The sequence below is a fragment of the Saccopteryx leptura genome, chromosome 1 (assembly GCF_036850995.1).
Source record: "Saccopteryx leptura isolate mSacLep1 chromosome 1, mSacLep1_pri_phased_curated, whole genome shotgun sequence".
In the NCBI taxonomy this organism is placed as follows: Eukaryota; Metazoa; Chordata; class Mammalia; order Chiroptera; family Emballonuridae; genus Saccopteryx; species Saccopteryx leptura.
In genome coordinates this window covers 384,770,506-384,796,124 of record NC_089503.1, presented here as the reverse complement: position 1 = coordinate 384,796,124, position 25,619 = coordinate 384,770,506, and the positions used below count along the sequence as shown (strand labels likewise).

The 25,619-nt window shown below is 57.9% G+C and overlaps 1 protein-coding gene across 6 annotated transcripts in view; it reads left to right on the top strand.

The window, feature by feature from the left end:
• The window catches only part of ANKS1A (ankyrin repeat and sterile alpha motif domain containing 1A), a 188,685-nt gene that overhangs the window by 143,251 nt on the left and 19,815 nt on the right, over window positions 1–25,619 (top strand). For all 6 annotated transcript variants that reach the window (XM_066359608.1, XM_066359605.1, XM_066359607.1 and 3 more), the window contains 2 exons: window positions 14,478–14,544; window positions 19,611–19,717. In XM_066359608.1, coding sequence (XP_066215705.1) covers window positions 14,478–14,544; window positions 19,611–19,717 — 174 coding nt within the window. The remainder of the gene's footprint in view (window positions 1–14,477; window positions 14,545–19,610; window positions 19,718–25,619) is intronic.

Here is a 25,619-nt window from a genome sequence, read left to right as displayed (position 1 = left end):
TTTACTGTGTCTAAAGAGGAAAGCGCCGGGTTCCCTGTGCTCGAGGTCGGCACGGGGGCTGATAAGGAGGTGTTGATACGGGAACCAATCACAGGGAGGCGGCGAGGGTGCAGGGGGAGGGACTTCCGTGGAAAACGGCCACACGTCTGCTGGGAAAGCCACCTCTCTCCCCTCTCGTTTCCTCTGAGGGGAAGGTCTCGGGTCCAGGAGAGATGTACCTCATAAACTGATCCCTTCCCCAGCAGTCAGTGAAGGTGCAGCATGTCGTGCAGGCTCCTCGCGGGTGTCCCCGCCGGGCGCGGACTGAGCCCGCCCCGTGCTGCGCGCCTGCGGGCGCGCCCTGCGCCATACAGAAGCCCGGGAGGTGTGGCGTGCGTGTGTCTCAGGGCCAGGACGTCCTCGGGCCGTGTTTACACAAGCATGCGTGTGTGAGTGCAGCGCAGCCACGAGCACCCCGGAACAGGGCCTGCACGCAGGCAGCCTGGAGGGTGTCTGGCACCGGGGCTCAGGGGGCGCTTGCTGCGTGCCCAGCCGCTCTGCCCACATCGTCACGTTCAATCCCCGCCCCAGACCACAGGGCAAGGGTTATCGTCCCCGTTTACAGAGGAGGTTCGGGTAGCTTATGTGGTTTACCAAACGGAGCAGCCGAGGATGAAGCCTTGTCCTGACTCTGAAGAACATTTCGTGTCAGATCACAGGCGGCGTGGGCGAGCACAGGTGACTCGGTCTGGCCCTGGAAGGAGAGGATTGGGAGGTGCAGGGGCAGCGGAGCCTGCCGCCTCGGGCTGGGGCCCTGGAATAGCAGGAGCACAGGCTGGCGGTGCGGTGGGCCGGGCGGGGGCCCTGTCGATAAGCTCCCACCAGCCAAGCCTCTCGGTGCTCTGGTGTCTGGGCTCCTGAGCTCTGCTCTCTCCCCAGAAAATAATCCTCCACGTACCTCTTATTCCCGTGGGGCATTGCCACGTGTCCTGTCCTCCGTGATTACGTTTGGGAGACTAGAGATGCTATCCCGTAATGTTTTGCACTCCCCGACGGGGTTGGAGCGGGGCGGGCCCGGCCTGGTTCCTAGCTCAGGCGTTTCTCTTAGGATGCCCTAGGATGCCCATGAGTTTCAGGGCACCTCTGTGAGACTTGGAGGACTCCAGTTGCTTTTGCCTGTCTGCCCCCACGGTCTTCCAGGGACCACGGGGAAGGGAAAGTTCTTCTCAGCTAACATGGTGCCCCTCTGCCTCTGTGCCCCCAGCTCTCAGCCCACCGGGTCACCCCCTGCTGACCTATGTGAGGTAGCCTCTGAGTTGATAGAACGTAGAAGCCCAGGACTTGCTAATAACGCCTTTGCTCTGTAACCAGACAATCCCAGGCCACTGGCTAGCTGGCCTTGGACCCTGGCGGTGATCAGTGAAAGCTCATGGCATTGTTCAAACAGGGGCCACGATGCTGGGGGTCACCTGGGATTAGGTACCAGCCCTCGGTGGAGAGACTTTTTAGGGAAGAGCAGACAGAGGGGCGTTCTGTGTCTCTGGGGGTTCAGACTTACTTGATAATGAACGTGGGTTGAGAATCACTGCCCGCACAGCTCGTGGTACTGACGGCGGAGAGGGTGTGGGGTTTATTAGACACGCAGCCAGCCCACCTGCCTCAGACGCTTTCCACTCAGCCAGTGGGACTGGGCGCTACTCAGTCAGTTACCAGACTCTGTTAAAGGAAGGGGTCATTTTATATGGAAAAAAAGAGTATGGACTTTTCTGTTTAACCCCAGACAGGTAGATGCGTGTCCCAGGCTGTGGACGTAGGGTCTAAGGCCCCTTCTTTTTGTGTGGACGGCTGATCTGGAGTCTGTCCTCCCTGGGACATGACCACATCCACACCACAGCGATTCCAGCTCCTAGTTTGCGTCCTGAAAAGTAAAGCAAGAGTGTAGCCACTTGGGATGCAGTCCGAGTACAGAGCCTTTCAGCATGTTTTACATGTCTCCACCACTCTGTGCAAGGGCGCGTTTTCAAAGATGATCCTGTGATGAAGTCTCTTCAAAGCATCTACTTGGTGGTCACAGAAACAGCTCTTTTTACACTTGTTTCACCACTTATGTAATGTTTGATTAAATTTTCGGTTTCCATCAACAATTACAACGGTCTTAAACCGTTTTGGAGAAGATCCCAAATGACTTGGTGAGCAGAACTCGGGGCGGCAGGAGCGGAGGCTGCACGGGCCGAGTCGGTGTCGTTTACCGAGGGCCAGGGCGGCGTGCGGTCAGCTAATTGCCAGCTCTGTGACAGATGGCAGTGCTGGTCCCGCTGTCCCCGCCTGCCGGCAGACTCGGCCTGTCCTGGCCGGCCTCCGGCCTCACCTCTGCTCCTGCCCCGCCCAGAGGACCAGGCCCAAGCTGAGCCTGGGCTCCCTCTGCCCCTCACCGTGTTGTCCTTGCTGTCCCGGAGGACCTGCCTTGTGGAAGGGCGTGGCCTCCCTCTCAAGAAACATCTCGTCCTGGATGGAAAAGCCGCTTCCAGCTGAGTGTCCAGGAAGTGACTATTGTTCGCACAACGTGTTCTGAACACTCTGCCAGGAGGAAGCCCTTTCCCTCTGGTCTGTCCTTTAAGGAAAACACAGGCACACAGAGGAACCGGGGGTTTTGATTAACTTGTTTTTTTAGGTAGAAGGCTGTTTATTTTGGAACCTAGAGACTGTGAATCATGAGTGCAAACCCTTCCTGATCTCTTCGCACTGAAGCAAGAGAGGGAGTGAGGATGGTGTGGACTAATCCCCACACCTGTGGCTTACAAGGTCTGCAGATGTTTCTTGGCGTAAGGAAGGCTGGCCTCTGGCCAAGTGGGTTACAGAGTGAAGGCTAAGTGACTTTTAGGCTCAACCCTGTTTTTCCAAGGGCGCAAAGAAAGCTCCTGTCATGACGGGGCATGACGGGGACTGAAATCTCCCGGGAACAGGGGCAGGCGTTGCCTTTGGAGAAGCAGGAGACGTCAGCACCTGTGCTCACAGCAGCGAGATCCCTGCCTTCCTGCTAGGGTGATGTCATTCAGGGAACACAGCATGACACGCAGACCCCGTGTCTTAAATTTACGCAGTGCAGAGCCTGCTCACACACCTGTCACTATAAATTAACTGCTTATTAGGCTCGGTCTGCGCCCAGACGCGGCCAGGACTTCTGTGTGCTGCACCAGAGCTTTGCAGCAGCCCTGAGGGGGTCTATGGAGAAATGGGGGCCTGAGGAAGGGAGGTGGATGTGTCCGTGACAGTGACCCCGCAAGTGAGGAGATCTTCCACACTTTATAGGAAAGGGAGTTGAAAAAATATGAAATGACTTGGCCAAGGTGTCACAACTAATTAATGGATTTTGAACTCAAGTTTCTCATTCCAAAGTCCTCATTTTTCCACCGCAACACATTGCCTCTTTGGTGGTCTCAGCCCCACACATTTGAAATTGCCCTCTGAGCTCTGGTACAGAAGAAGCCAGGCCCTAAATAAGGTGAAGGCCATGAATTAGAAAGCTAATTGGACCTGATCGGTGGTAGCACCGTGGAATAGAGTGTCGACCTAGAATGCTAAGGGCCCAGGTGTGAAACCCCGAGGTCACCGGCTTGAGCCCAAGGTCTCTGGCTTGAGCAAGGGGTCACTGGCTGGGCTGGAGCCCCCGGTCAAGACACATGAGAAAGCAATGAACAACTAAAGTGAAGCAACTACGAGCTGATGCTGCTTCTCTCTCTCATCCTCTCCTTCCTTCCTGTCTTGCTCTCTCTCTCTCAATCAATAATAATAATAAAAAAAAGCTAATTGGGCACTGATTACATAATTCTAGTGCTGTGACCATGGGCATTCTGTAATTTTTTTTTTTTTTTTTGGTTGATTGATTTCAGTGAAAGAGGAAGAGAGGGAGAGAGAGAGAGAGAGGGAGAGACAGGAACATCAAGCTGCTCCTTTATGTGCCCTGACCGGGGATCAAGCCAGCAAGCTCTGCACTTTGGCATTCTGCTCTAACTGGCTGAGCTATCCGGCCAGGGTATAATTTTCCTGATGTTTTGTTTTCTGTGGAGAGAGAGGACTCCCAGCTCTCCCCCAGGTTGGCTGTGAGAATAAGCTGAGTCGCAGGGAGGCCGTCAGCTGGTGCTCCATGCAGAGAACCCGTGGGTAGAGCCTGGCCCTAAGACCAAACCGCCCTGAAGGCTCTTGTGTTCACATTGTTGATCAAAAGTGCTTTCGCGGAGAAGGGTGCCTTGCTGTGAGCGTCCAGATTCAATCTTCAGCAACGATGACCTCCTGAAGTAAGAGAGCGATTGTATAATAAGCTCTCAGCCCAGTTCAGACACACCTTTCTCCTGCTCTCTGAGTATTCTGAGCAGATTCGGTCTCATTTTACTGCTTTCAGGCTGTAAAGGATACAAACATATCCTACTGGCTAGGTATTCTAGCGTATTGCTACCGTAAGCCAGGTCTTCTAACATGCTATTAACCATGCTAAAGAAACTCAGTGAGCCTGCCCAGGCGGTGGCGCAGTGGATAGAGCGTCAAACTGGGACACAGAGGACCCAGGTTTGAAACCCCAAGGTTGCTGGCTTGAGTGTGGGATCATAGACATGAGCCCATGGTCACTGGCTTGAGCCCGAAAGGTCACTGGCTTGAGCAAGGGGTCACTCACTCTGCTGTAGCCCCCCGATCAAGGTACATATGAGGAGCAATCAATGAACAACTAAGGAGCCGCAACGAAGAATTGATGCTTTTCATCTCTCTCCCTTCCTGTCTGTCCCTCTCTCTGTCTCTGTCTCTTTGTTTCTGTCACACACACACACAAAAAAAACCTCAATGTAGGGATTAGTGTCTTTTATGTCTCATTAATATGAAGCAGTTTCCTGGGGTCTGCTCACCCCTTGGGAACACTGACGATTGAGTTTTCAGACTGTCGAGACCGGTCAGCCTTGTCCGGAGTAGAGACACAGCACAGCCGAGGGGTTGTGCCACAGGCCCTTCCCTTCACCCTGAAAGCTCGGTGCTGCAGAATGATGGCGTCAGTTCTCCCACCTGCCGTTGTCTCTGTTGCCTTTCCAGGGGTCCCCAAACTGCGGCCCCCTGAGGCCGTTTATCTGGCCCCCGCCGCACTTCCTAAAGGGGCACCACTTTCGGCCCTGGCCGGTTGGCTCAGTGGTAGAGCATCGTCCTGGCGTGCGGGGGACCCAGGTTCGATTCCCGGCCAGGGCACATAGGAGAAGCGCCCATCTGCTTCTCCACCCCCCCCTTCCTCTCTGTCTCTCTCTTCCCCTCCCACAGCCAAGGCTCCATTGGAGCAGGGATGGCCCGGGTGCTGGGGATGGCTCCTTGGCCTCTGCCCCAGGCACTGGAGTGGCTCTGGTCAGCGGCAGAGCGACGCCCCGGAGGGGCAGAGCATCTCTCCCTGGTGGGCAGAGTGAGGCCCCTGGTGGGCGTGCCGGGTGGATCCCGGTCGGGCGCATGTGGGAGTCTGTCTGACTGTCTCTCCCCGTTTCCGGCTTCAGAGAAATACAAAAAATAAAATAAAATAAAATAAATAAATAAATAAAGGGGCACCACTTTCATTGGTGGTCAGTGAGAGGAGCACATTGACCATCTCATTAGCCAAAAGCAGGCCCATAGTTCCCATTGAAATACTGGTCAGTTTGTTGATTTAAATTTACTTGTTCTTTATTTTAAATATTGTATTTGTTCCCGTTTTGGTTTTTTACTTTAAAATAAGATATGTGCAGTGTGCATAGGGATTTGTTCATTGTTTTTTTTATAGTCCGGCCCTCCAACGGTCTGAGGGACAGTGAACTGGCCCCCTGTGTAAAAAGTTTGGGGACCCCTGCCTTTGCCTGTTGGACAGTTCATTAGAAACGATGACATTCAAACCAAGGTGGAACTTATAATCTACTATTCTCTAAAAAGATTTGATTCTGAAAGAGATCTTTTCCCCCCAGTTTTTTATTCTGAAAAGTTTGAACGTAGAGAAAACTTGAAAGAGGCATGAATAGCGAGTACTTCTCTTCCACCGCCGAGAGCGGGGGCTCTGCGGCTGGCATTTTGCCGTACTGGCTTCCTCTGGGATCCATAGCTCAGTCCACCTAAAAATCATGTTCCTTTTTATGCATTTCAGAGTAACTTGCAGACCTTAGTACAGTTTATCCTTAAACATTTTATATTTTTTATAGTTATTGGAGGGGGTAAATTTATACAGAGTTAAATGCATAAGTCTTAAAGTCTACCATTCCTTGAGTTTGATAAATACATGCATTTGTGTGACCCAGTTTTCTGTCGACATACGGAATATCATCGTGACCCCAGGAAGTTCCCCCGGGTCCCTTCCCAGTCTTTTACCCCCCCCCCCCCTCCCAGAACTCCTGACCTTTTCACCCCTGTAGCTTCGTTGGGCCTCTCATCGAACTTGATGGAAACAGAAGCAGTGAAGTACGTGCTGTTCCGTGTCAGGCTGGTCTGAAAGGTTTTGGCTAACCCTTCAGATGAAGTTCGGGGACTCTGAACCCATTTATCCAACTTCTTCCTGTTTTCACGAGCTCAGAGATGATTAGGGTGGCAAGCTGCAGGACACGCCGGGACAGCTGATGGACACCGGTAGTGTATTTGTATCACGTACATGTAGTTCTTTTATTTATTTATTTATTTATTTATTTATTTAATTTTTTTTTTTTTTTATCTTTACAGAGACAGAGTCAGAGAGAGGGATAGATAGGGACAGACAGACAGGAACGGAGAGAGATGAGAAGCATCAATCATCAGTTTTTCGTTGTGACACCTTAGTTGTTCATTGATTGCTTTCTCATATGTGCCTTGACCGTGGGCCTTCAGCAGACCGAGTAACCCCTTGCTCGAGCCAGCGACCTTGGGTCCAAGTTGGTGAGTTTTGCTCAAACCAGATGAGCCTGCGCTCAAGCTGGCGATCTCGGGGTCTCGAACCTGGGTCTTCCGCATCCCAGTCCGACGCTCTATTCACTGCACCACTGCCTAGTCAGGCATACATGTAGTTCTTGTTGTATGTCCTGAGTATGTATAATTTGGTGCTCAGATTTCCACGCCTGATGGCTCTGACATTACAAGGCAGGTGGTAGTCCCCCTGCAGAATCTAAGCAGCCAACAGATGTCAGACCCTGTCCCCGGCCGCCATGCTGAGGAAATGGATTGTGAGTGGGGACTGGGGGCGTTTCCTTGGGGCCGGCTCACTCCATCGCCGGACTAGCAGGGCAGTGCAGGGGGCGGGGGTGCAGCCCACATTGTGCAAGGATGGGGCCCAGGCAAGGTTAATCGGACGTTGTCATGGTGGTGAGGGAAACCAGGGGACCAAGAGGCTGGTCACGCAGTGGTTGAGGTGACCACAGCCTTTCCTCCTCGCCACCCGCCCTTCCTGCCCCCCAATAAGCCGACTCCCGGAGAGAAGGTCGTTTGTGCAAATTGGACTACAACCGAAGTACATAATCCTCATTAATCTTTTAGATTCTTGTCCCACTTTTTAAAGCCAGAACTTGGCGCACAACCCAGAGTTACTATGTGGCAAGCAATAATAAAGTTAATTGAAATCTAGGTCTCCTAACTTTTTTTCTTCTTTCAGCAGTTTCTTGGGGCGTTAACGGTGGCTGTCTATTCTAGGGAGCAGGTCACGGGGCAGGTGTTGTCTACAAGGAGGGAGGACTGAGTCCCTTTCTGTCAAACTGTGGGGCAGGGCGTGAGCACCTCCGGGTCGGGGGAAGGGCCCGCCCGTGGACGTGGGGCAAAGGCGCTCTGGGAGCAAGGCCCCGTGGGAGGGTGGGGCGGGGAGGAGAAGGGCGTTAGGAACTGAGACCGTCAGGGCTGTGGCTTTCCCTGCCCTACCCATCCGGCAGGCACAAGCATGCGGCAGTCTTACCTAAAGACAGCTGTGCTGTCTCTCGTTCTAACAGGGAAAGGGGGTGGAGAAGGAAGGTGACAATGTAAAGGGGACCAGAATGGGAGCAGGACGATGAATATGGTCCTACTGCAAGTGCTTGCTGTGAGGAGACCAGGCTCTGCAGAAGAGGCTCCCCGCCTTTGATCTGGGGGGCCGCAGGCCTGCTCCAGGGGACAGAGGGGCGAGGCAGGATCCCCTCCCCCCTGCACAGCCCTCCCCACCCTCCCACCTCCCTCCCCTCAAAGCAGTTGACAAGGTTAGGAAATCAGGACAAATCATTTATTTCACTCCATCCATCTTTGTCTTGCCCGCGGCCTCGTGCAGTCAGCCTGGGGGGTGGAGAGGGGGACAAACAAGGCGGAGCCTGGCCAGTGACCCTCTTTCAGATGTGGAGTCGGAGCCCCCTCCAGGCTGAGGGCCCGTCTGCTGCCCGAGGCCGAGGCCGGAGGTAGCGAAGGCTTTGATGTGGCTTCCGGCCTGGAGTGCGTGGTCAGCAGTCTTCAGGGCTCCCTGTGCTGCCGGAGGGGGCAGCGCTGATGTCAGCAGTCACCTGACGGTGGCCTGGGCACAGGCGCCAGCCAGGCTCGGCTCCTCCGCCGTGGGCCCCGGGGAGCGGGAGTGCCATCCAAGCACGGCCAGCTGGCCTGCGGAGACGTCTGCCACCCGGCCCCCCACAGCAGAAAGCTCGGCTGCCCTGGGAGCAGGCCGGCCTCTGGTGGCACTTAGCAGCAGTGAGAGTTGTGCCACTGTGCCATCTGTGCCGAGTGTGGGATTGGCCCACAGAGTAGGGCTTCAGTTTCCACACCTGCAAAATGGGTACCACGTTGGCTTGCCAGTGAGTTGCAGCCCCACAGGACTGTTGGAAGGGCCAGCGGTGGGCTCTGAGGTCACTAGGGAGTCTAGGACAAGCCACAGAGTCTAGCAGAAGCCACGGAGCCTAGGCCAAGAGGAAGAGGAGGAGGGAATCCAGGCTGGAGCCGGGTGGGGCTGCCTCTCCCCTCTCACTGTGTTAGTGAGGTGACATCTGCCCTGGGCCAGCGCTGCACAAGGTGCCCTGTGGGACCTAAGGGAGACACAGTGTGAAACAGGGTCTTCACCGTCATAGTTCGGCAGTGTCCCTGTGACACGCCGTGGGACAGCTAATCGGGAGTAGCAGCAAAGCAGGGAGTTCCTCTGGGCCAGCACGGTGGTCAAGTGTGTCAGGGTGGAGACAGAGACAAGCGCGGAGGCCCAGGCCCGGGAGACGTGTGTGTGCTCTCCGCTTGGTGGGCGCGTCCGAATCAGGGTGGAGACAGAGACAAACGCGGAGGCCCAAGGCCCAGGGAGACGTGTGTGTGCTCTCCGCTTGGTGGGCGCGTCCGAATCAGGGTGGAGACAGAGACAAACGCGGAGGCCCAGGCCCAGGGAGACGTGTGTGTGCTCTCCGCTTGGTGGGCGAGTCCGAAGGCACGGATGCTCCCCAGGCCGCAGCAGAAGGGGGCTTAGGGGAGAGTGTCTGAGTCCGGAGCCAGTTCAGTTGTTGGTGAATCACAGAAACGGCTCACGCTCCCATCTGCACAAAAGAAGACAGAAGGAAGGCAGACCCTTTCCCTCCTCCCCTCCACTGGCCTCGGCTCCCAGGCAAGCTGACCGGGCCGATCCCTGCTCTGGTATTTGGCTACAGCTGCAAGCCACTGCGTCTGACTGTCCCACCTCCTGGAAGGAAGGGTTCATGCAGGCCCTGGCCCAGGCTGCACCAAGGCCTGTGGCTCTCCTGTGGCCTGGCCGTGCCCGGCACACTTCCTGACACACACAGTACCCATCAGAGAACCTGGGGAAGTAGATCTTCCCTGTCCCCCACCACCCCCCCAGGGTCTGAGTGGCTCCTGGCAGCCGGGCTAGGGGTCAGGGATGGAAGTAGACGTGGAGTTCCCTCTGCAGACGGCACTGCCTCCTGTCGCCGGCCCGTAGGCGGCCGGGACTCTGATGGCAGCCCGGCTAGGGGTCAGGGATGGAGGTAGACGTGGAGTTCCCTCTGCAGACGGCACTGCCTCCTGTCGCCGGCCCGTGGGCGGCCGGGACTCTGATGGCAGCCGGGCTAGGGGTCAGGGATGGAGACAGACGTGGAGTTCCCTCTGCAGACAGCACTGCCTCCTGTCGCCGGCCCGTAGGCGGCCGGGACTCTGAGTTCCCAACTAGCAGGTGTCTGGTGGCCTGAGCAGCCGTACCTCTTGGTCTGGTTTTGTTTTTGTTTTCAGACATCTAGTGAATACATTTTATACAGCCCTGGTGGCAGGGGTGGGGGTGGGGTGTCAGAATAGAATAGTCCTGAATACTTTCTGAAAATGGAACATTGCCAGGTGTTTTTTGAAGGCTTGAGTCCGTAACGGTGCTAACCTTCAGGTCTTTCCTTACCAAACACACAAATGTAAGTTCTGTAATCGAGTTCATGCAAAGTGGCCATTTCCCATCTCTCTCCAAAAATGACATGGATTCTAGACAATAGAAAGAAAGACACAGGGCAGAGCCCCTCCGTCACTGCCCCCTGCCCCCCGCCATCCTGAGAGGCAGCCTGTTTCTAGGAGAGCCGCTGGACCGATAGTTTTTAAACCTGAGCAGGTAGACTGCACACAATTTACTGTCAGAGCAGAACGGTATCTGTCTGTCTGCTGCGACTGCCCCTCTTAGACTGGAATGACTGTATCCACTCTACTGGTTCCGGGCCATGGCGGGGGTGGGGCAGGGAGAGACTGTGGTCCAGCTCCTCGCTGTCTCCCCAGCCCAGGCCTGGGCTGGCAGTGCCACAGCACCAGACACTCTGTGTTGGCGCCGCCGGGACAGGGACTGCCAGGCTCTCTGCCCAAGTAGGACCCCTTCACTGCCACTGCCCTCCCGGCCCCGAGCACCCACCAAGGCGGGGAGTAGTCCTGGATTGCAGGCTGTCTCCCATCCAAGCACTAACCAGGCCCTACCCTGCTTAGCTTCCGAGATCAGACGAGATCGGGTGCGTTCAGGGTGGTGTGGCCGTAGACTGCAGGCTGTCAATAAACTGCTGGGTCCTCGCAGGGCCTCTGTAAACTAGGACCTTCTCAGCTTGTCTCAGCGACTGCGGTTGACAGAAAACAAGACGTACTTTCTCTCTGGGGTGGAAGGGTTCTGAGAGTGCCCTTGCCCGCTCACCCAGAGGGCCGTGGAAACCTGGGCATCTCCTGGCCCTTTGTAGCTGGCGTGAGCGTGTGTCCTGGGGTGGGCAGGAACGGGCAAAGCAGCAGGGGCTCACCTCTGTTGACTGCGACCTCAAAAGGCCCTGTGGGATGTGAGGGCGATCTGGCTGCGACATCTGTCACCCCATTGATCGCCAGGGTTGATTCGGCTGATCTGGCTGGCTAGGCGGGTGTCCCCTTCTTCACCGCTCCATGTGCGTCCCTCCCGAAGCTGCGCGCTCGGTCGAAGAGGACGACCTTCCCCGCTAGAGGAGAGGACTGTTCTTCGGTCAAGGGTATACGAGTAGCTGCGCTCCCCTGCTAGAACCTCCAAACAAGTCTCAAAAGGCCCTGTGGCAAAACCTCATGACCCCGGCAGCCAGGAGATGCCGATTGGCGAGGCCGGCTGGGGCGATGGACATTGGGTTGGACATTAGGTGATGGTTTCATTTCCTAAGATAACACAGGGTCACCTCCATTCCAGCGTTTTTTGCCCTTGACACTGCATGGCCTTGGAAACAGCTTTCTCATTGGTGGCACTAAGTAAATGTAAACCTCTCTCTCTTTCTCCCCCCCCCTTTACTATGAACCATGCCTGGGGCAGGTGCAATGGCGAATAAGCATGCTTGTGTCCAGCCCCCATGGTGGTGCCATGGCGATTCACCCACGTGCACCCGCTGGGCCTGGAGGAGGCATCCCAGCGCTGATGGGGCCACCCGGGACAAGGACCCATCCCCATGTAGGAAGACGTTTCCTCACCCCAGGCGCCCCACTTGTCTCCTCTAAATGTGGAAAAGGACAAAGATGGTCCATCAGCAGATACCTGTTGTGTGCCTGCTGTGTGCCCAGTGTCACGGCTCCGTAACCTGGCTGGTAGCCAGGCTTCTGGACCGGACCGGCACTGACCTGTCCTTCCATGCAGCTAGTGGGTGGGGGCAGCTTGTCTTGGGAGAGAAGGGCTGTGTCCAACTATGTCCAGGCCTTTCCTGTGGAAGAGGAGGTGCTCTCGGGGAACGGTGGGAGGGACCACTGGGCAGAAGTTAGAAAAAGGGCTTAAGTCTATAAAAGGACGAATTATACATCTGTGTTTTCTGCAGATGGGGCGAACTCACTAGGCCAGTTAGCGACTGCACCCTCTCAGGAAGGCCTTTAGCAATGTCGGAGCTGGGGCAGGAGTTGGGATTATGTGACGTGTGAGGTCCCTGTGGCTAACTCAATGTCCTGTTCCTGGGAGGACTCTCAGAAAGTGACTGGGAATTATTCTGCAGACGGGCTTGCACGTGTGAGCACGTGTGAGAACCGTGTTGACCGGAATGCTGTTTAGATGAGAAGAGATTGGAAACTCCGCACGTGCACACCAGGGCCCCAGGTGGATAATTACCACGCAGCCGCGCACTGGACGGCTGCGCCGCATCCATTTCAGAAAAAAAGTTCCTTTTCAAAAGCAAATCCCACAGAAAGAATTCCAGGGTGTGTTATTTCGTGGGAAATGAAATGCCTCTGTCAGTGTGGGAGGTGGAACGCATTTGTGTGTTTGATTACATGCGCAGAGAACAGATGTGGAAGGACACTGGAGAAACTGGTTATACTGGTTTCTTCCAGAGAGGAGACAGGCAGGGGCAGAAAGGGGACTTTTTCTCTGAATAACCCTTTTGTACCTTTTCAATTTTGAATTGTGGATGTTTTACCTGTCAAAAAAATGAATGGAAGTAAAAATATATTTTTTTAACTTTAAAAAGGAGTTTTACTAAGGGGCCGTGGAAAGCCTACGAGCCTTTTGTCGAACATGCGCTGTGAGCCCGGTCTGCGGCTGGTGCTCGAGGTGCATGATACCTGTGGTCCACACAGCCCTCTGTGGGAGGCGGGCGCTCTCCCCACTCTCACAGAGGGCACCCTGAGGCTTTGGGCGCGGAGAGTGCTGCCTGTCGCTCTGGGTCCCTCCCAGTTGCACCGAGCTGCCCAGCGGGCTGCGTTGCAATGGCCAGGGCCACTGCGGAGAGGCACACCCACCCCTCAGCTGTCCTGAGTCCCTTTGCCTCTGCTGAGCCCGGGGATGGTGGTCCACTGCGGAGAGGCACACCCACCCCTCAGCTGTCCCGAGCCCCTTTGCCTCTGCTGAGCCCGGGGATGGTGGTCCACTGCGGAGAGGCACACCCACCCCTCAGCTGTCCCTAGCCCCTTTGCCTCTGCTGAGCCCGGGGATGGTGGTCCACTGCGGAGAGGCACACCCCACCCCTCAGCTGTCCCGAGTCCCTTTGCCTCTGCTGAGCCCGGGGATGGGGGTCCTGTGTGCGTTTACGGGCTGTCCGGTGACCTGAGTGGAGAACGCCCCCTCTGCCCCTTGCAGGCTGCACGGGAGCGGCGGCGCTGGCCCTGTGCTCTTGTGCCGGGTGTGAATGTGCCGTCCTTGTCTGCCAGCTGCAGGCTGGCTTCAGACTTGTTGTTTTCCTGATTGTCAGGCCCAGGCTCCTCACTTGCACTTAGAGGAAAGCTTCCAAGCCCTGGAACAAAAGGTCCTCTTTCCATTTCTCTGGAAAAAGAGCAAGTGAATGAGCTCATTATCACCGCAACCCAGAAAGGAGGAGGAGGAGGAGGAGGGGAGGAAGAGAAGGTGGCCTCCATCTCATAGCATGGTCCTGCCCTTGGTGAAGTCTCTGAGGTGGGGCCTTGGGTCTGGCTCAGGGCGGCCAAAGCCAGGTGGCTGGCACAGGTGGTTCGTCCAGGGGCAGTGCCGGCAACCCTGGATGTGTCGAGACCAGCTGTCCGCTGTAGTCTGGGGAAGGACAAGTGTCTGTGTCCTTCCCATTACCCCTGAATGCGGAGCTCTGTCTGGGATTGCTGGCCTCCAGGGAGCAGAAGACCCTCTGGGATGATGTGCTTGTCTCAGCTCTGGAAATGGCCCCACACCTCAGAATGGTGGTCACGCAGTATCAGTGATGTGTTGAATGTTCGTGCCTTGCCAGGCACTGTTGTTCTAGGCAGTTGGGGTATTACCTGTGACAGAGCTGGCCAAGTTTTGCCTCTTCGTGGAATAAAAATGCTAGCTCACCTGAGCAGTGAAATGTGCCGGGTCTGGCCTGCTCTTGCACCCTGCCCAGCCTGGGCCAGCCTGGGCCAGCCTGGGAGAGCTGGGGTGCGGGGATACTGGAATGCCCCGGGAGAGAGGCTCTTCGGCATGTCCAGCAGCCAAGCCCAGGCTGTCACCCACCGAGTCCCTTCAGAGGATGTCTTTAGACCCTGCTGGGTTGTGGCCAGAGGGGGCTTCCTCCGGCCGAGTGGCAGGGTGCTCCGATGGCTTGCAGGTTGGTGCTGGCCCCAGAGGCCCGCGGTGCCGGGATGCTGAGCCAGCCTGCCTAGCCTGAGCCTCACAGCCTCTCCTTGTTCCTCTTCCATTTCAGATTGAGAAAATCATGAGCTCTATCGGGGAAGGCATCGACTTTTCTCAGGAGCAGCAGAAGCTCTCAGGTATGGTACCGAGCAGCCATCTCCCCGCAGAACATGGCCTGGGGCTCCTTCTGGGCTCTGGTTTTCCCTCTGACACAGAAGATGGGCACTTAGGGGTGAGAGAGGTCAGCCTCAGACCACGTCGTGCTCGTACGACCCGGCCCTCGGTGATGTGGACAGCCCATCTAGCTGTCCTATAGATCCACGGCCCCTTACATACTGGAGAGGGATTGTGTATAAATTGAATTTCAGTCTGCCTATTAAGAAACTTCTTTCTTTTTTTAATGAACGGCTGTCACACATAATTCTTTTCATAAAGGTAAGCTTTCTCTGCGTGGCTTAGATTGGAGCGCTTCTCGGTATTGGTCTCCCAGCTTCCCAGGCGGCTCTGGCGCTGACTCCACAGGAACGTGGCTCTCGTTTGATCCACGGCAGAGTGTTGGGTTGGACCAGTGGCCTCGGACCGCTAGCCTGCATCTCCCGGGGGGGTTGGTTTTGCTGTTCCCTCCTGTGTCTTTCTCCATATTTCCATCTACTTACTCATTCACCATGTTTACTTCAGATCACTGCTACTTTGGGTATTATCTTCATCTCAGAAGTCAAGGACTGAGGGCTGCCTCTGTTTCCTTCGTTTGAAACTGGACTAAGGAGGCCACCTCTGAACTGTTGTCCTGGACGTCAGAATCGTGGTTGTGTCACTGGCTTAGGTCAGGGGACAGTACTGAAGGTGCCTCAGACTTCCTTGCTTACTCGGGAGGCTCCATCCAGGATTGACCTGCTAGTGTCAAGTAACCTTTGGTTCCTCCATGGCCCTCTGGCCCCGGCAGGAGGTCTTGTGGGTGGGGGCAAGTATGCCCATCACAGAGAAAGGACCTGCTGAGGCCATGGGGCTGGTGGAGAGAATACAGGCTCTGAAGCCTCAGTCCTGAATTCAAATCCTGGTCCCAGATACATGTGTGTCTTGGGCAAGTCGCTTAACTTCTCTGAGCCCCCGGTGCCCTCTTTACAGCATTGGGGTAATAGCACCTACCTCACAGGTAGGTTTACGGCATGCGGAATATGTACAAATACTGGGGCTAGAGAGATGCTCAGCACATAGTGGCTATGCTTGTTTTTGGCCCTGAAATCACTGCTAACTCGCGTCAGGAACCTGGAGAAGAGGGGCATCTGCTCCCCTGGTGGTCTCCCAGCACCATTCTCCAGACCGGGTTCCCCGGGCCATGTTCCCGCCAGCAGCCTTGCGCCCCCCCACCCCTGGGTTCTGGCAGGGAGGGCCCAGCTGGATCTGGTCTGTCTGTGCCGGTCTCGGATTGCGGGGCCGGCTGCAGAGCGCTCGCCTGGCTGAGGGTTTGTGAACCTGTTCCCAGCGGCTGCTTGCTCTCGGCAGGTGGTCTCGCAGTCTGCTGTGGTTTGCAGGCTGGGCCAGGACTCAGGTGTGGGTGGGGAGTAGATGGGGAAGACTTTCACTTTCAAAGCTGTGCTTCGGGCACGGCCCGCAGTGGGATCGATAACGGTCAGTCCAGTGGAGGCCAAGTTTTGCTCCCTGTGCCCTGTGTCAGAGGAGCCTCAGTCACTGTGTGAGCTTGGAGCTTGGGGTCAGAAGCAGGCCGTTCCCTCTTGGCTTTGCTAAATGAGGGGCTATGGAGGGGCCTCTGGAAAACCCCTCCTAGAAGAGCCCTCTCCTTGGCGTTGCTGACACGGAGCTCTTCGTCCTCCTGGATCCGCCCCCCAGGTCTTGCCCCCCAGGGCCCCGTGTGAGTGCTGAGAGTTGTCTGGTCACGCCTTCCAGCACTGTCTTGTCTTAGTGCTCCCTGAGCTGGATCATCCTCCGTACCCCGGGTTAGGAAGTCAAGGGCAGGCACACGGCGTGCCCAAACAGAAGGTGCGCCCAGGCATGCTGCCGAGGCCCCCTGCTGTGCCTGCCCCACTGCAGAGGCTGGGCTCAGCCTGCCCACCCAGCAACTCTGCTTTCTGTCTGATAGGTCAGGAGGGGGCTTCCCCTGGGGCCTCGGGGAGCCCCAGCCTTCAGCCCAGACCAAAGCAGAACTCTCATTTATTCCGAGCGGCCAGTGTCAGGGTTCCGATTGTCCTTGGGCTTTGGATCTAGAAGGGACCTGGGCTCTGGGTTTGCCAGCCTGGGTGGGGGAGCAGGTCCCCCCACATCTAGCCCTTCACTCGGCTGGCTTGCCTGGCATGGCTAGCTCTGCAGAGGCTCATGTCCTGAAGGGAGAGACCCTGTGTGGCACTGAAATCCGAGTCCTCTTTTGGACCATGAGCCCCTGGGCCGCCAGCACTGGGGTTAGTTACCTGAAACTCCTCCGTGAGATGTGGTTTACAGCTCATCCCACTCGGTCCGGGGGGTCAGCCTTCCCGCTGGCCCAGATCGCTCTGGCCTTGCTCACTGAACGCTTGTTCTGTCAGACAGAGGGGACTGCTTGGCTTTCCTCTGCCAGAGCCAGCCATGTTAGCTATGGAGCAGCCGCTCAGTGCCTGTTCCTCCTGGGCCTGATCCGCCACACAAAGGGCACCTCCTGTGCCAGGCTGTCTGCAGCCTGCGAGATGCCCGTGTCCCCCGCACGTTGAAAGGCAACGTGTGCCCCTGGGTTGTCTGTACTTGTGACCTTTCTGTTTCTGCAGCTCGACCTGGGGTTTGGGTGGCTCCCCTGTCCACGGTGCCTCCCCAAGCCCTCTCCTTCCAGCTGTGCGCGGCCTGCTCTGGGCCTGGCGCTTCTCCCCTGCGCTCCGCCAGGCCCGGGGAGAAGTCGCTTCCAGGCTGTTCGGTGCCCTCACCTGAGGAATATCAGGTGTAACGTCCTGACTCTGTCACTGTTTTTGTGATACCCATGTGTCTTCTTGGCAGAGGCATAGTCTCCCTAGGTGGCGAGTGGGGGTTACTCAGCCTGTGGACTGTGTCCTTAGGGCAGTGTCATTCCTCTGTCCCCTCTCTGGCTGTCCTACAAACTGTCAGCCAAAACTCTGGGCATGTTCCTCTTGGTTCTCCCTGAGAAGCTGTCATCAGCCCCCCAAGCTAGAGGTTAAGTCTCGCTGTCTTTCCCTCCACGTTGGCGTGTGAATCGGCCGGCATCGGATGTCGGGAAATCTGTCATTTTGCTCTGATGCTAGTGCTGCGGTGTCGTCCCTTGGCAGCCACAGCAGAAGCCTCTGCTTTGATGTCCGATCCCTGATGTATTTTCCTGAGCGTGGAGGGGAGGAGGCTGGAGAGGGAGGAGGGGCAGGGCCAGACATGATGAGAGCACGCGAGGACTGTGGAGCTGGCAGCAGGCAGCGTGGAGCCCAGGAACCTTTAGACAAAGCACTCCGCTGCGGTTCTGTGAGCGCACACACCCTCCGGCGGCAGGCAGGACCGCAGCCGCCCGGCTGGGGGCTTCCAGGCAGCAATGAATCAGCAGCCGGCAACACCTGACTTCAGGGGCGGAAAAGAGCCTGCTGTTTAGGGCCGCGGAGCGGACAGCCGCTCAAGGGCAGGGGAGCTTAAGTAGCCCAGACTCGGCATCTGGGAGTGCTGCTACAGCGTGCACCGGGAGGCTGCCCGGGACCCCGGCCGCCATCTGTTCAGCGGAGGACAGACAAGACTGGGAGCCGAGACCCTGGGTCACCGGGGTCTCTGAGATTACCAAGCCTTGACCTGCCCTGAGGCGGAAGTCCAGGAACAGGATGACTTTCACCGGGTCAAGAGTTCTCCGGAGGTGATGTTCTCGTAGTTGGTTTCTCCTGTTCCTCTTCCTTCCTCGCACTTCTTCCTCCTTTCTCTTTTTCCTTCTTTTTTCTGTACTTGTCTGTGAGCACCAGAGAAGTGGGGCGGGGAAGGGGGTCAAGGCGTTCAGTGCAGAGCACCCAGGCTCTGCCAGGAAGGGCTGAACTTTCTTCCTCCCTCGTCCCTGCCCTATCCGCGGAGATAGCAGATGGATGTCCTCCCTTCCCCGCTCATCCGCCAGGGGAATGTCAGGATCTGGAGACCCTGGGAAGACACTTGCTGTCTTCATTTCTCAGCCAAAGACAACAGTGCAGAACACAGAACGTGAATAGACTTAAGCCACCACGGCTCAGCTGACAGAGGACAGATCCTTTTTCTCTTATCTGGCTGGGTTTTGTCTTTAGCCAAGAACTGGATCTGCCTGCCTGCTTTACACCTGGGCAGGCAGGTGAGTCACAGGAACAGCCACTCTTGGAGGAAAATGAGTGCCCAGCCCTTGCAAGCCGGCCTGGCCCTGGAAAGCAGCCCTTCAGACAGCACCCTGGCCTGGGAGACGCCCCGCTTGCTGGCTCCCAGGGTCTAGCTGTGGACCCAGCTCCTGGCCCAGCGGCCACACAGCCCAGCAGAGTGCGATGTCACCATCCCAGCAGAGCCGCCCCGAGCCTGTCCCTGAGCTCTGGCCCATGCGCCCTGCTCAGCTCCTTGCTGTCTGAGCCTCTGAGCACAAAGGGCCATGGTTTGCTTGTTCCGGGACTGCTGGGGGAAAACAAGTAAAAGTCTCTTTTCTCCCCTGCCGTGCTCGCTGCTGCTTGGGTTGCATGTGCTGGGCGCCCTGTGAACAGCTGCCGCTTCCCTCCCGGAGCCCTCGCGGTGTGCCTGTGTCCCTGCGCTGCATGAAGATGTGTGCGCTCGCCTGACCGTGTGTGCTGCAAGGTTGCAGGACGGTCCCACGCCCTCAGTCCCACGGGGCTCCCAGCCCCGCCAGTGCCCGTGGGACCGGACTTTGTGAACGACCTCAGTGTGAACACTAACGAGGAGCTGGCCCGGAGACCCTTTGGGGGTTGGCTTCCCCGGACCAGTGGGCAGAGGTCGTGCATGTGCCCCACGGCTGGAGCTGCTCAGCCAAGGGCCGTGAGTGGGCCAGCGCCCTAGGCTGTGGGTGTGCGCAGCACTGGGCGGGCTGCCCCGGCCGCACGCGGAAGAGGAGCTGCGGGTCCTCCGCTCTCCCGCTCTCTGGTCTCTTGTCCGTAGTTTGGCTGCTTGATGGTAATGACCATGATGTGGCAGTGCCATCTGTCTTCCTCTGAGTGCCGCTGCTACCGCCTTAACGGTTTTTCCCTTTTCAAGCGTCTGCCGATTCCTCTCTCGTCAGGTTCGCGGACGCTGGAGCAGAGCGTCGGGGAGTGGCTGGAGGCGGTGGGGCTGCAGCAGTATGAGAGCAAGCTGCTCCTGAACGGCTTTGACGATGTCCGCTTCCTGGTAAGTGCGCGCCTGGGGGCGGGGCGCCGTGGCGCCGGCAACTTTTGCTTCCGCTTCCGGGTAAGTGCGTGCGCCTCCTCAGGGCGGGGGCCGCGGGGTGTGGCTGCTGCGTGTGTCCGAGTGTGTCACCCGGCCGGAGTCCTGTGCCTCCGGGAACGCTTCTGCAGGCCCCGTCCCCTACCCCGTCTCCCTCTCAGGCCTCGGGCCGTTCTGTTCCCCATCCGACACCAGGAGTGTCAGTGGACAGGACAGCCAGGCCCCTGTGGTGACCCTCGGTCCCACATTAGCTGGACACCGGAAGTTTCCATCGTTGTCAAATGCGTCGCTGCAGCCAGTCAGCTGTCGCCCTCTGGCAAAGGGCCTGGTCGCAGCCGGCTCGGGACTGCGCAGCCCGTGTCCCCCATACGGGTACGCCGGGCCTCGTGGGGCAGGGGCCGGTCCGCGTGGCGGTGGAGGGCTGGCTGCTTCCCCGAGGGGCAATTTTGTCCTTTTCTTACACACTGGGGATCCGAGGGCAGAGAACACCGAGGTCTTTCCTTGGGCTCCCTGCGGAGGGGCAGAACCGCTCGGGACAGGGGCAGGGACTGCCGCTGCGCTGGCTCCGCTCAGGGAAGGGCCCAAGCCTCCCCGCGGGCGGGGCACGCCGTGCAGCGTAAGGGGCGTAAGGGGCGGGGGAGAAGGGCTCGCTGTCCCCCTAGGGCGCGCTGGCCTGCTCCCCCCCCCTCCCCAGGGACGGCGCTGGCCTGCTCCCCCCCACCCCCTCCCCCAGGGCTGCGCTGGCCTGCTCCCCCCCACCCCCTCCCCCAGGGGTGGCGCTGGCCTGCTCCCCCCCACCCCCTCCCCCAGGGGTGGCGCTGGCCTGCTCCCCCCCACCCCCTCCCCCAGGGCTGCGCTGGCCTGCTCCCCCCCACCCCCTCCCCCAGGGCTGCGCTGGCCTGCTCCCCCCCCCTCCCCAGGGACGGCGCTGGCCTGCTCCCCCCCACCCCCTCCCCCAGGGGTGGCGCTGGCCTGCTCCCCCCCACCCCCTCCCCCAGGGCTGCGCTGGCCTGCTCCCCCCCACCCCCTCCCCCAGGGCTGCGCTGGCCTGCTCCCCCCCCCCTTCCCCAGGGCTGCGCTGGCCTGCTCCCCCCCACCCCCTCCCCCAGGGCTGCGCTGGCCTGCTCCCCCCCCCACCCCCTCCCCCAGGGCTGCGCTGGCCACGCCAAGGGTGCGAGCTGGCCTGGCACCCGTTGTCCGCCTCAGGCGGGTGCGTACTTGGATCCCCAGCGGCTTGGGCAGCGCGGGGACGTGCACCCTTGGGCGCGATGAAGCCGCCTGTCTTTCTGATATGTGTGTGGGTGGGGGGACTTCACCGTTTATGTGTCTTAAGTCACTGGCCTGCGTGTGTCACCTCAGGAGCCTGGTTTGGGGTGAATCTAGGGAGCCTTCCCTGCTTGTTCCCCAGGAGCCTGTCGTCAGCCCTCACAATTCCCGGAACGCAGTCCTCATGGACATTGTGCTGCCCGTCTCTGAAGCAGATCCCAGGCCACCTCCGTCCCCTGCTCTCTGCTAACCAGTGTGGGTCCCCGGGTTTCCCGCAGACAGGGTTGCACTTGCTGCCCTGCAGATACCCAGGGAGCTGGCCTGGCTCACTGTCCCCAGGCCACCTTCCAAAGCCAACTTAGGGCTAGACTGTCATTTTTTAGCTTTAAAATATATATGTTAGGTTTTTTTGTTGTTGTTTGTTTGTTTGTTTGTTTTTGGGGTTTTTTTTGTATTTTTCTGAAGCTGGAAACGGGGAGAGACAGTCAGACAGACTCCCACATGCGCCCGACCGGGATCCACCCGGCACGCCCACCAGGGGCGAAGCTCTGCCCACTAGGGGGCGATGCTCTGCCCCTCCGGGGTGTCGCTCTGCTGTGACCAGAGCCACTCCAGTGCCTGGGGCAGAGGCCAAGGAGCCATCCCCAGCGCCCGGGCCATCTTTGCTCCAATGGAGCCTTGGCTGCGGGAGGAGAAGAGAGAGACAGAGAGGAAGGAGGGGCGTGGGGGTGGAGAAGCAAATGGGCGCTTCTCCTGTGTGCCCTGGCCGGGAATCGAACCCAGGTCCCCCGCACGCCAGGCCGACGCTCTACCGCTGAGCCAACCGGCCAGGGCCAAAATATATTAGGTTTTAACATAGCAGTTTTTTAAGTTAAACTGAGTATATAAATGGTTTTTATAGCCTAACCACTGACTTACCATGTTCTTTGGGAACGGCATCAAACTCAGAATGGGGCAGGGGTTCAGCCAGTGAGTGGGGTGGGTGGCCCCTGGCACTGGGTGTTGAGAAGTCTCCCCTCTCTGAGCACACCCTTTTCTCAGTCGGGCGAGGGGGGAGCTGTGGACTTCACGTGTCCCCTCCCTGTGCTTCGGTATTTGAGGCTGTTCTGGACTTCTCGCTCCTTCTGCTAATTTTGGAAAGGGTCAAGTTCCCAACCCTTGTTCTATTCAAGACACCATTAGAACTGCCTCCCTGCCCTTCCCTGTGCTCCTGCCCAGAAAGTCACGGGCCCGCACCAGGGCAGTGCGGCCCTGGGTCAGACGTTCATCCAGGACGTGAGGCCTCTGTCAGAATGTGTCTGTTCCCCTTGGGAAGAGCACTCACTGAGGGAGGAGGCCAGCAGCTTCATGTTCCAGGACCCTTCCGGGTCCCTCCTGTGGCCCTGGGCATAAGCTGTCCCTTGTCACTGCTCTTGGCTCTGTGGGGCAGCTGGCAGGCAGAGTCTGTGCAGGGACTGCTGACCACCCCTCACCAGAGCCTGTCACTTCAGACACCTAGAGTGGCCTGAGCAGCCATGCAAAGCATCCTGGGTAATTGCATGTAAATTGCCAGATGGGCTGTAAGGCTAATTAAGTTGAGCAACCAGAAAAAAAGAGGAAGAAAACACACAGGAGGGGGCCGTTCTTGTTTAGAAACATTCCCCCGTGGCATGTGGTGTAGCTTCTGTCGAGCTAGCTGTAGTGTATCCCCATGGGGCTTGGTTTTCCGTGGCTGCAGTTGTCTCCCTGGGTTCTGAAATGCCCTGGAGACCGTCCAACAGGATGCACAGGTGGGTCCCAGGAAGCCAGGCTCTAGATGCAGTGGAGCATCTGGACGCTGAGGGTGTCTCACAGATGAGGTGCTGCTGTGAGCTTTTCCATGACAGGGTTCCGCAGGAGTGTTGTGGGCGGAGCACAGGGTGTTTGTGGGGTCACGCAGCCCCTGTTCAGGGTGGAAGGCACTTGACCATCATGTGGTCCAGTCATCCCCTTGCCTGGGTCCCTTCCAGGTTGTTGTTGCTGTGACGTTTTCCCAGTGACGGGGGATTCCCCTCCTGACAGCGCAACAGCCCATTCATGATTTTCATCACTCTGGCTGATTCAGAGCATTCCTTATATTGAGCAAAATGTGTCTCCTTATGGCTTCTATCTCTTAGCCCCAGGTGCACCTTTTGAGGCCACACTGGACATATTTAAGCCCTTTAAAAAACTGAAGATCTCTGCCATGGTCTCCTGGGCCCTGTCTTGTCTGAGCTCAACACTCTCTTTCTCTTGGCTGTTCCTCCTGTGATGTGATGACTGAGCCAGACTAGCGAGCACTGCCTGCAGGCAGAACGGGCCCTTTGATCGCCAGGGGGCAGGGGCAGGGCGTGAGGGCTGCCAGGTGCCCCCCAGCCTTACCTGGGGGCTCGTACAGTTCACCACATGGCTCACGCATCATCACCAGTGTCATTTTCCACCACAAATCCTGCCCATAAGAAATGGGCTTTGTTAGAAGGGAGGATGGTGACGAGTGGCAGCAGGGTTGCAGCTCCAAGCTCCCTGGCGCAGGCCTCCGTATCGGGGGACCCAGCCGGACCTCCCTTCATGGAAGTGGTGATAGAGTATAAGATGATGTCCCTAACGCGGGAGGGAGTATTACGTGAACATTAAAAATACGTGTTTGAAGAATGAGTGATATGGGAAAACATTCACCTAAGAGTGTCGAGGGAGAATTGAGACAAAAATATCCGTATGCGACACAAGCTTAATTTTCAAAAGAGAAAACATCTGTGCACAGAGGTGCCAGGGAGGCAGGCAGAACGTGTTCGGTGGTTGTCCGAGGGGCGGGGTAGAGGTGGCTTCGTCATCCTTCCTGGACTATAGTAGGTTTCCTGCATTTTCTACAATAAATGGATCTGAAATCAGAAACGTAAATAACGTAGGCATCTTAAAGAAGTTGATGGTCCAGCTAGGAACACAAGGCACATAAAGCAATAAAAACAGCAGCCGGCCAGGTGTTAAGTGCTGTGGGGAGGCCTCGGTGCCACAGCAGCGCGGAGGGGAGGAGAACTTATTTCTCTGGGTGTTGACCGCCTGCCGGCCCTCGCTGGCCCAGGGCTCTGGCGGACTGTTGGCAGACTCACAGGCGCTGAGGCCCAGAGGGCGGGGGGCGCTGCCGGGACACCAGCCCAGATCTGCCCACCTCTGAACCTCTGGCTCCACTCGCTGTCCTGGAGGTTTACAGAGACTGTGGGACTTGGGGAGACTGCAGGGAAAGAAAAGGGAAGGCCAGCGAGAGGCCAGTCTGGGGTAGTGGGGGGCAGGAGAGGTGGGCTGGGCCTGCAGCCACACTGGGGGTGGGGCGGCCCTCTGGTTGCACAGAGCGCCTCTGCCCCACCGAGAGTGGGCTCGTGGTGGGTGCTCAGCAGTGAGGATGGCAAATGGACCATGGAAACGAGTCTGGCCTCAGGCTCAGGATGAGCTGGAGACAGACTCCAGAGGCCAGCCTGTGCCTCTCACAGCCAGCGTGGGGGGGCGGCCTCTTGCTCCTCCCGTCCCTTTATTCCTCCACAGGCTTGTGCCACGTGCAGACAGGCTCCCACTGTGTTCTTGTCTGTTTCTGAGACGGGGCAGCCTGTTTCCACGTGTTGCAGAGAGAGGACAGGTGCGGAGGGGCGGGCCCTGAGAGGGGAAAGGCATGAGCAGGTGTGGGGCTCGGTCCTCTTTTCTGGCCTCCACGAAGTTTTTTTACCGAGGCTCCGGCCCCAAGCTCCTCCCCGCTCCTGTCCGGGACTAACTCCTCACTCCTGGGCTCCAAAGCCACTACGCGTGTACAGTGGGGCTGCGACCTTGGCTTCCAGCCCTGGCACCCCACACCGCCTCCTCGCCCCTCCCACACCCCACCTCGGCCTTCTTCCCTCCCAGGCGCCAAGGGGTGGTGCTGCCCTCGCCGCAGCCCCGACCTCCCCTGCCAAGACTCCTCCACCCTCCTCCCCCGCAGTGCCCCAGACTCCGACCGCTCTGCGGATAGGCTGTGCGTGGTGTGCAGCAGGGCCGGGCCGGAGAGGGCCCTCGCTGGAGGGTTGGTGGAGCTCAGGCCCCAAAAGGGACACTCTCAGACGGTGTGGGTCCTGCCTCCTGAGCCAACTCCAGTCTGTGGTCACTTAACTCTTTGGAGTCCCGGGGCTGATGCACACCAGCTGCTTCCCATCTCTGTGGGCCCTTTGACCTTGAGACATCGTTGTGTGCACTTTGGGCCCCTCATGCCTCCTCTCCCTCTCCCTCTCTGCCTGACCACGTGGAGTTCCTCAGGTGACAACAGCTGGTGTCAGTTGGTGCTGCTCTGGCCTTCTCCAGCCCCTTCTCCTGTCTGCTCACTGCGCTGTAAGATGGAATAGGATCTGTTATGTGGCTTCTGGTGGCTGACATCTCTGTGTGAGCAGCCACGAAGGGGCCCAGTCTGGCGTCTCAGACTATCGCAAGTTCATTTAGTGACCGCAGGGGGCAGGGCCATGGGGCCCAGGTGTCTGTCAAGGCAGGTCTCCTGACACGCAGTGTCAGTGATGACTAGGGATCCAGGGCATCCATGAAGCCCGCATGTTGACTCCTGGGGTCCACAGACACCTCCACGTTCGGGACT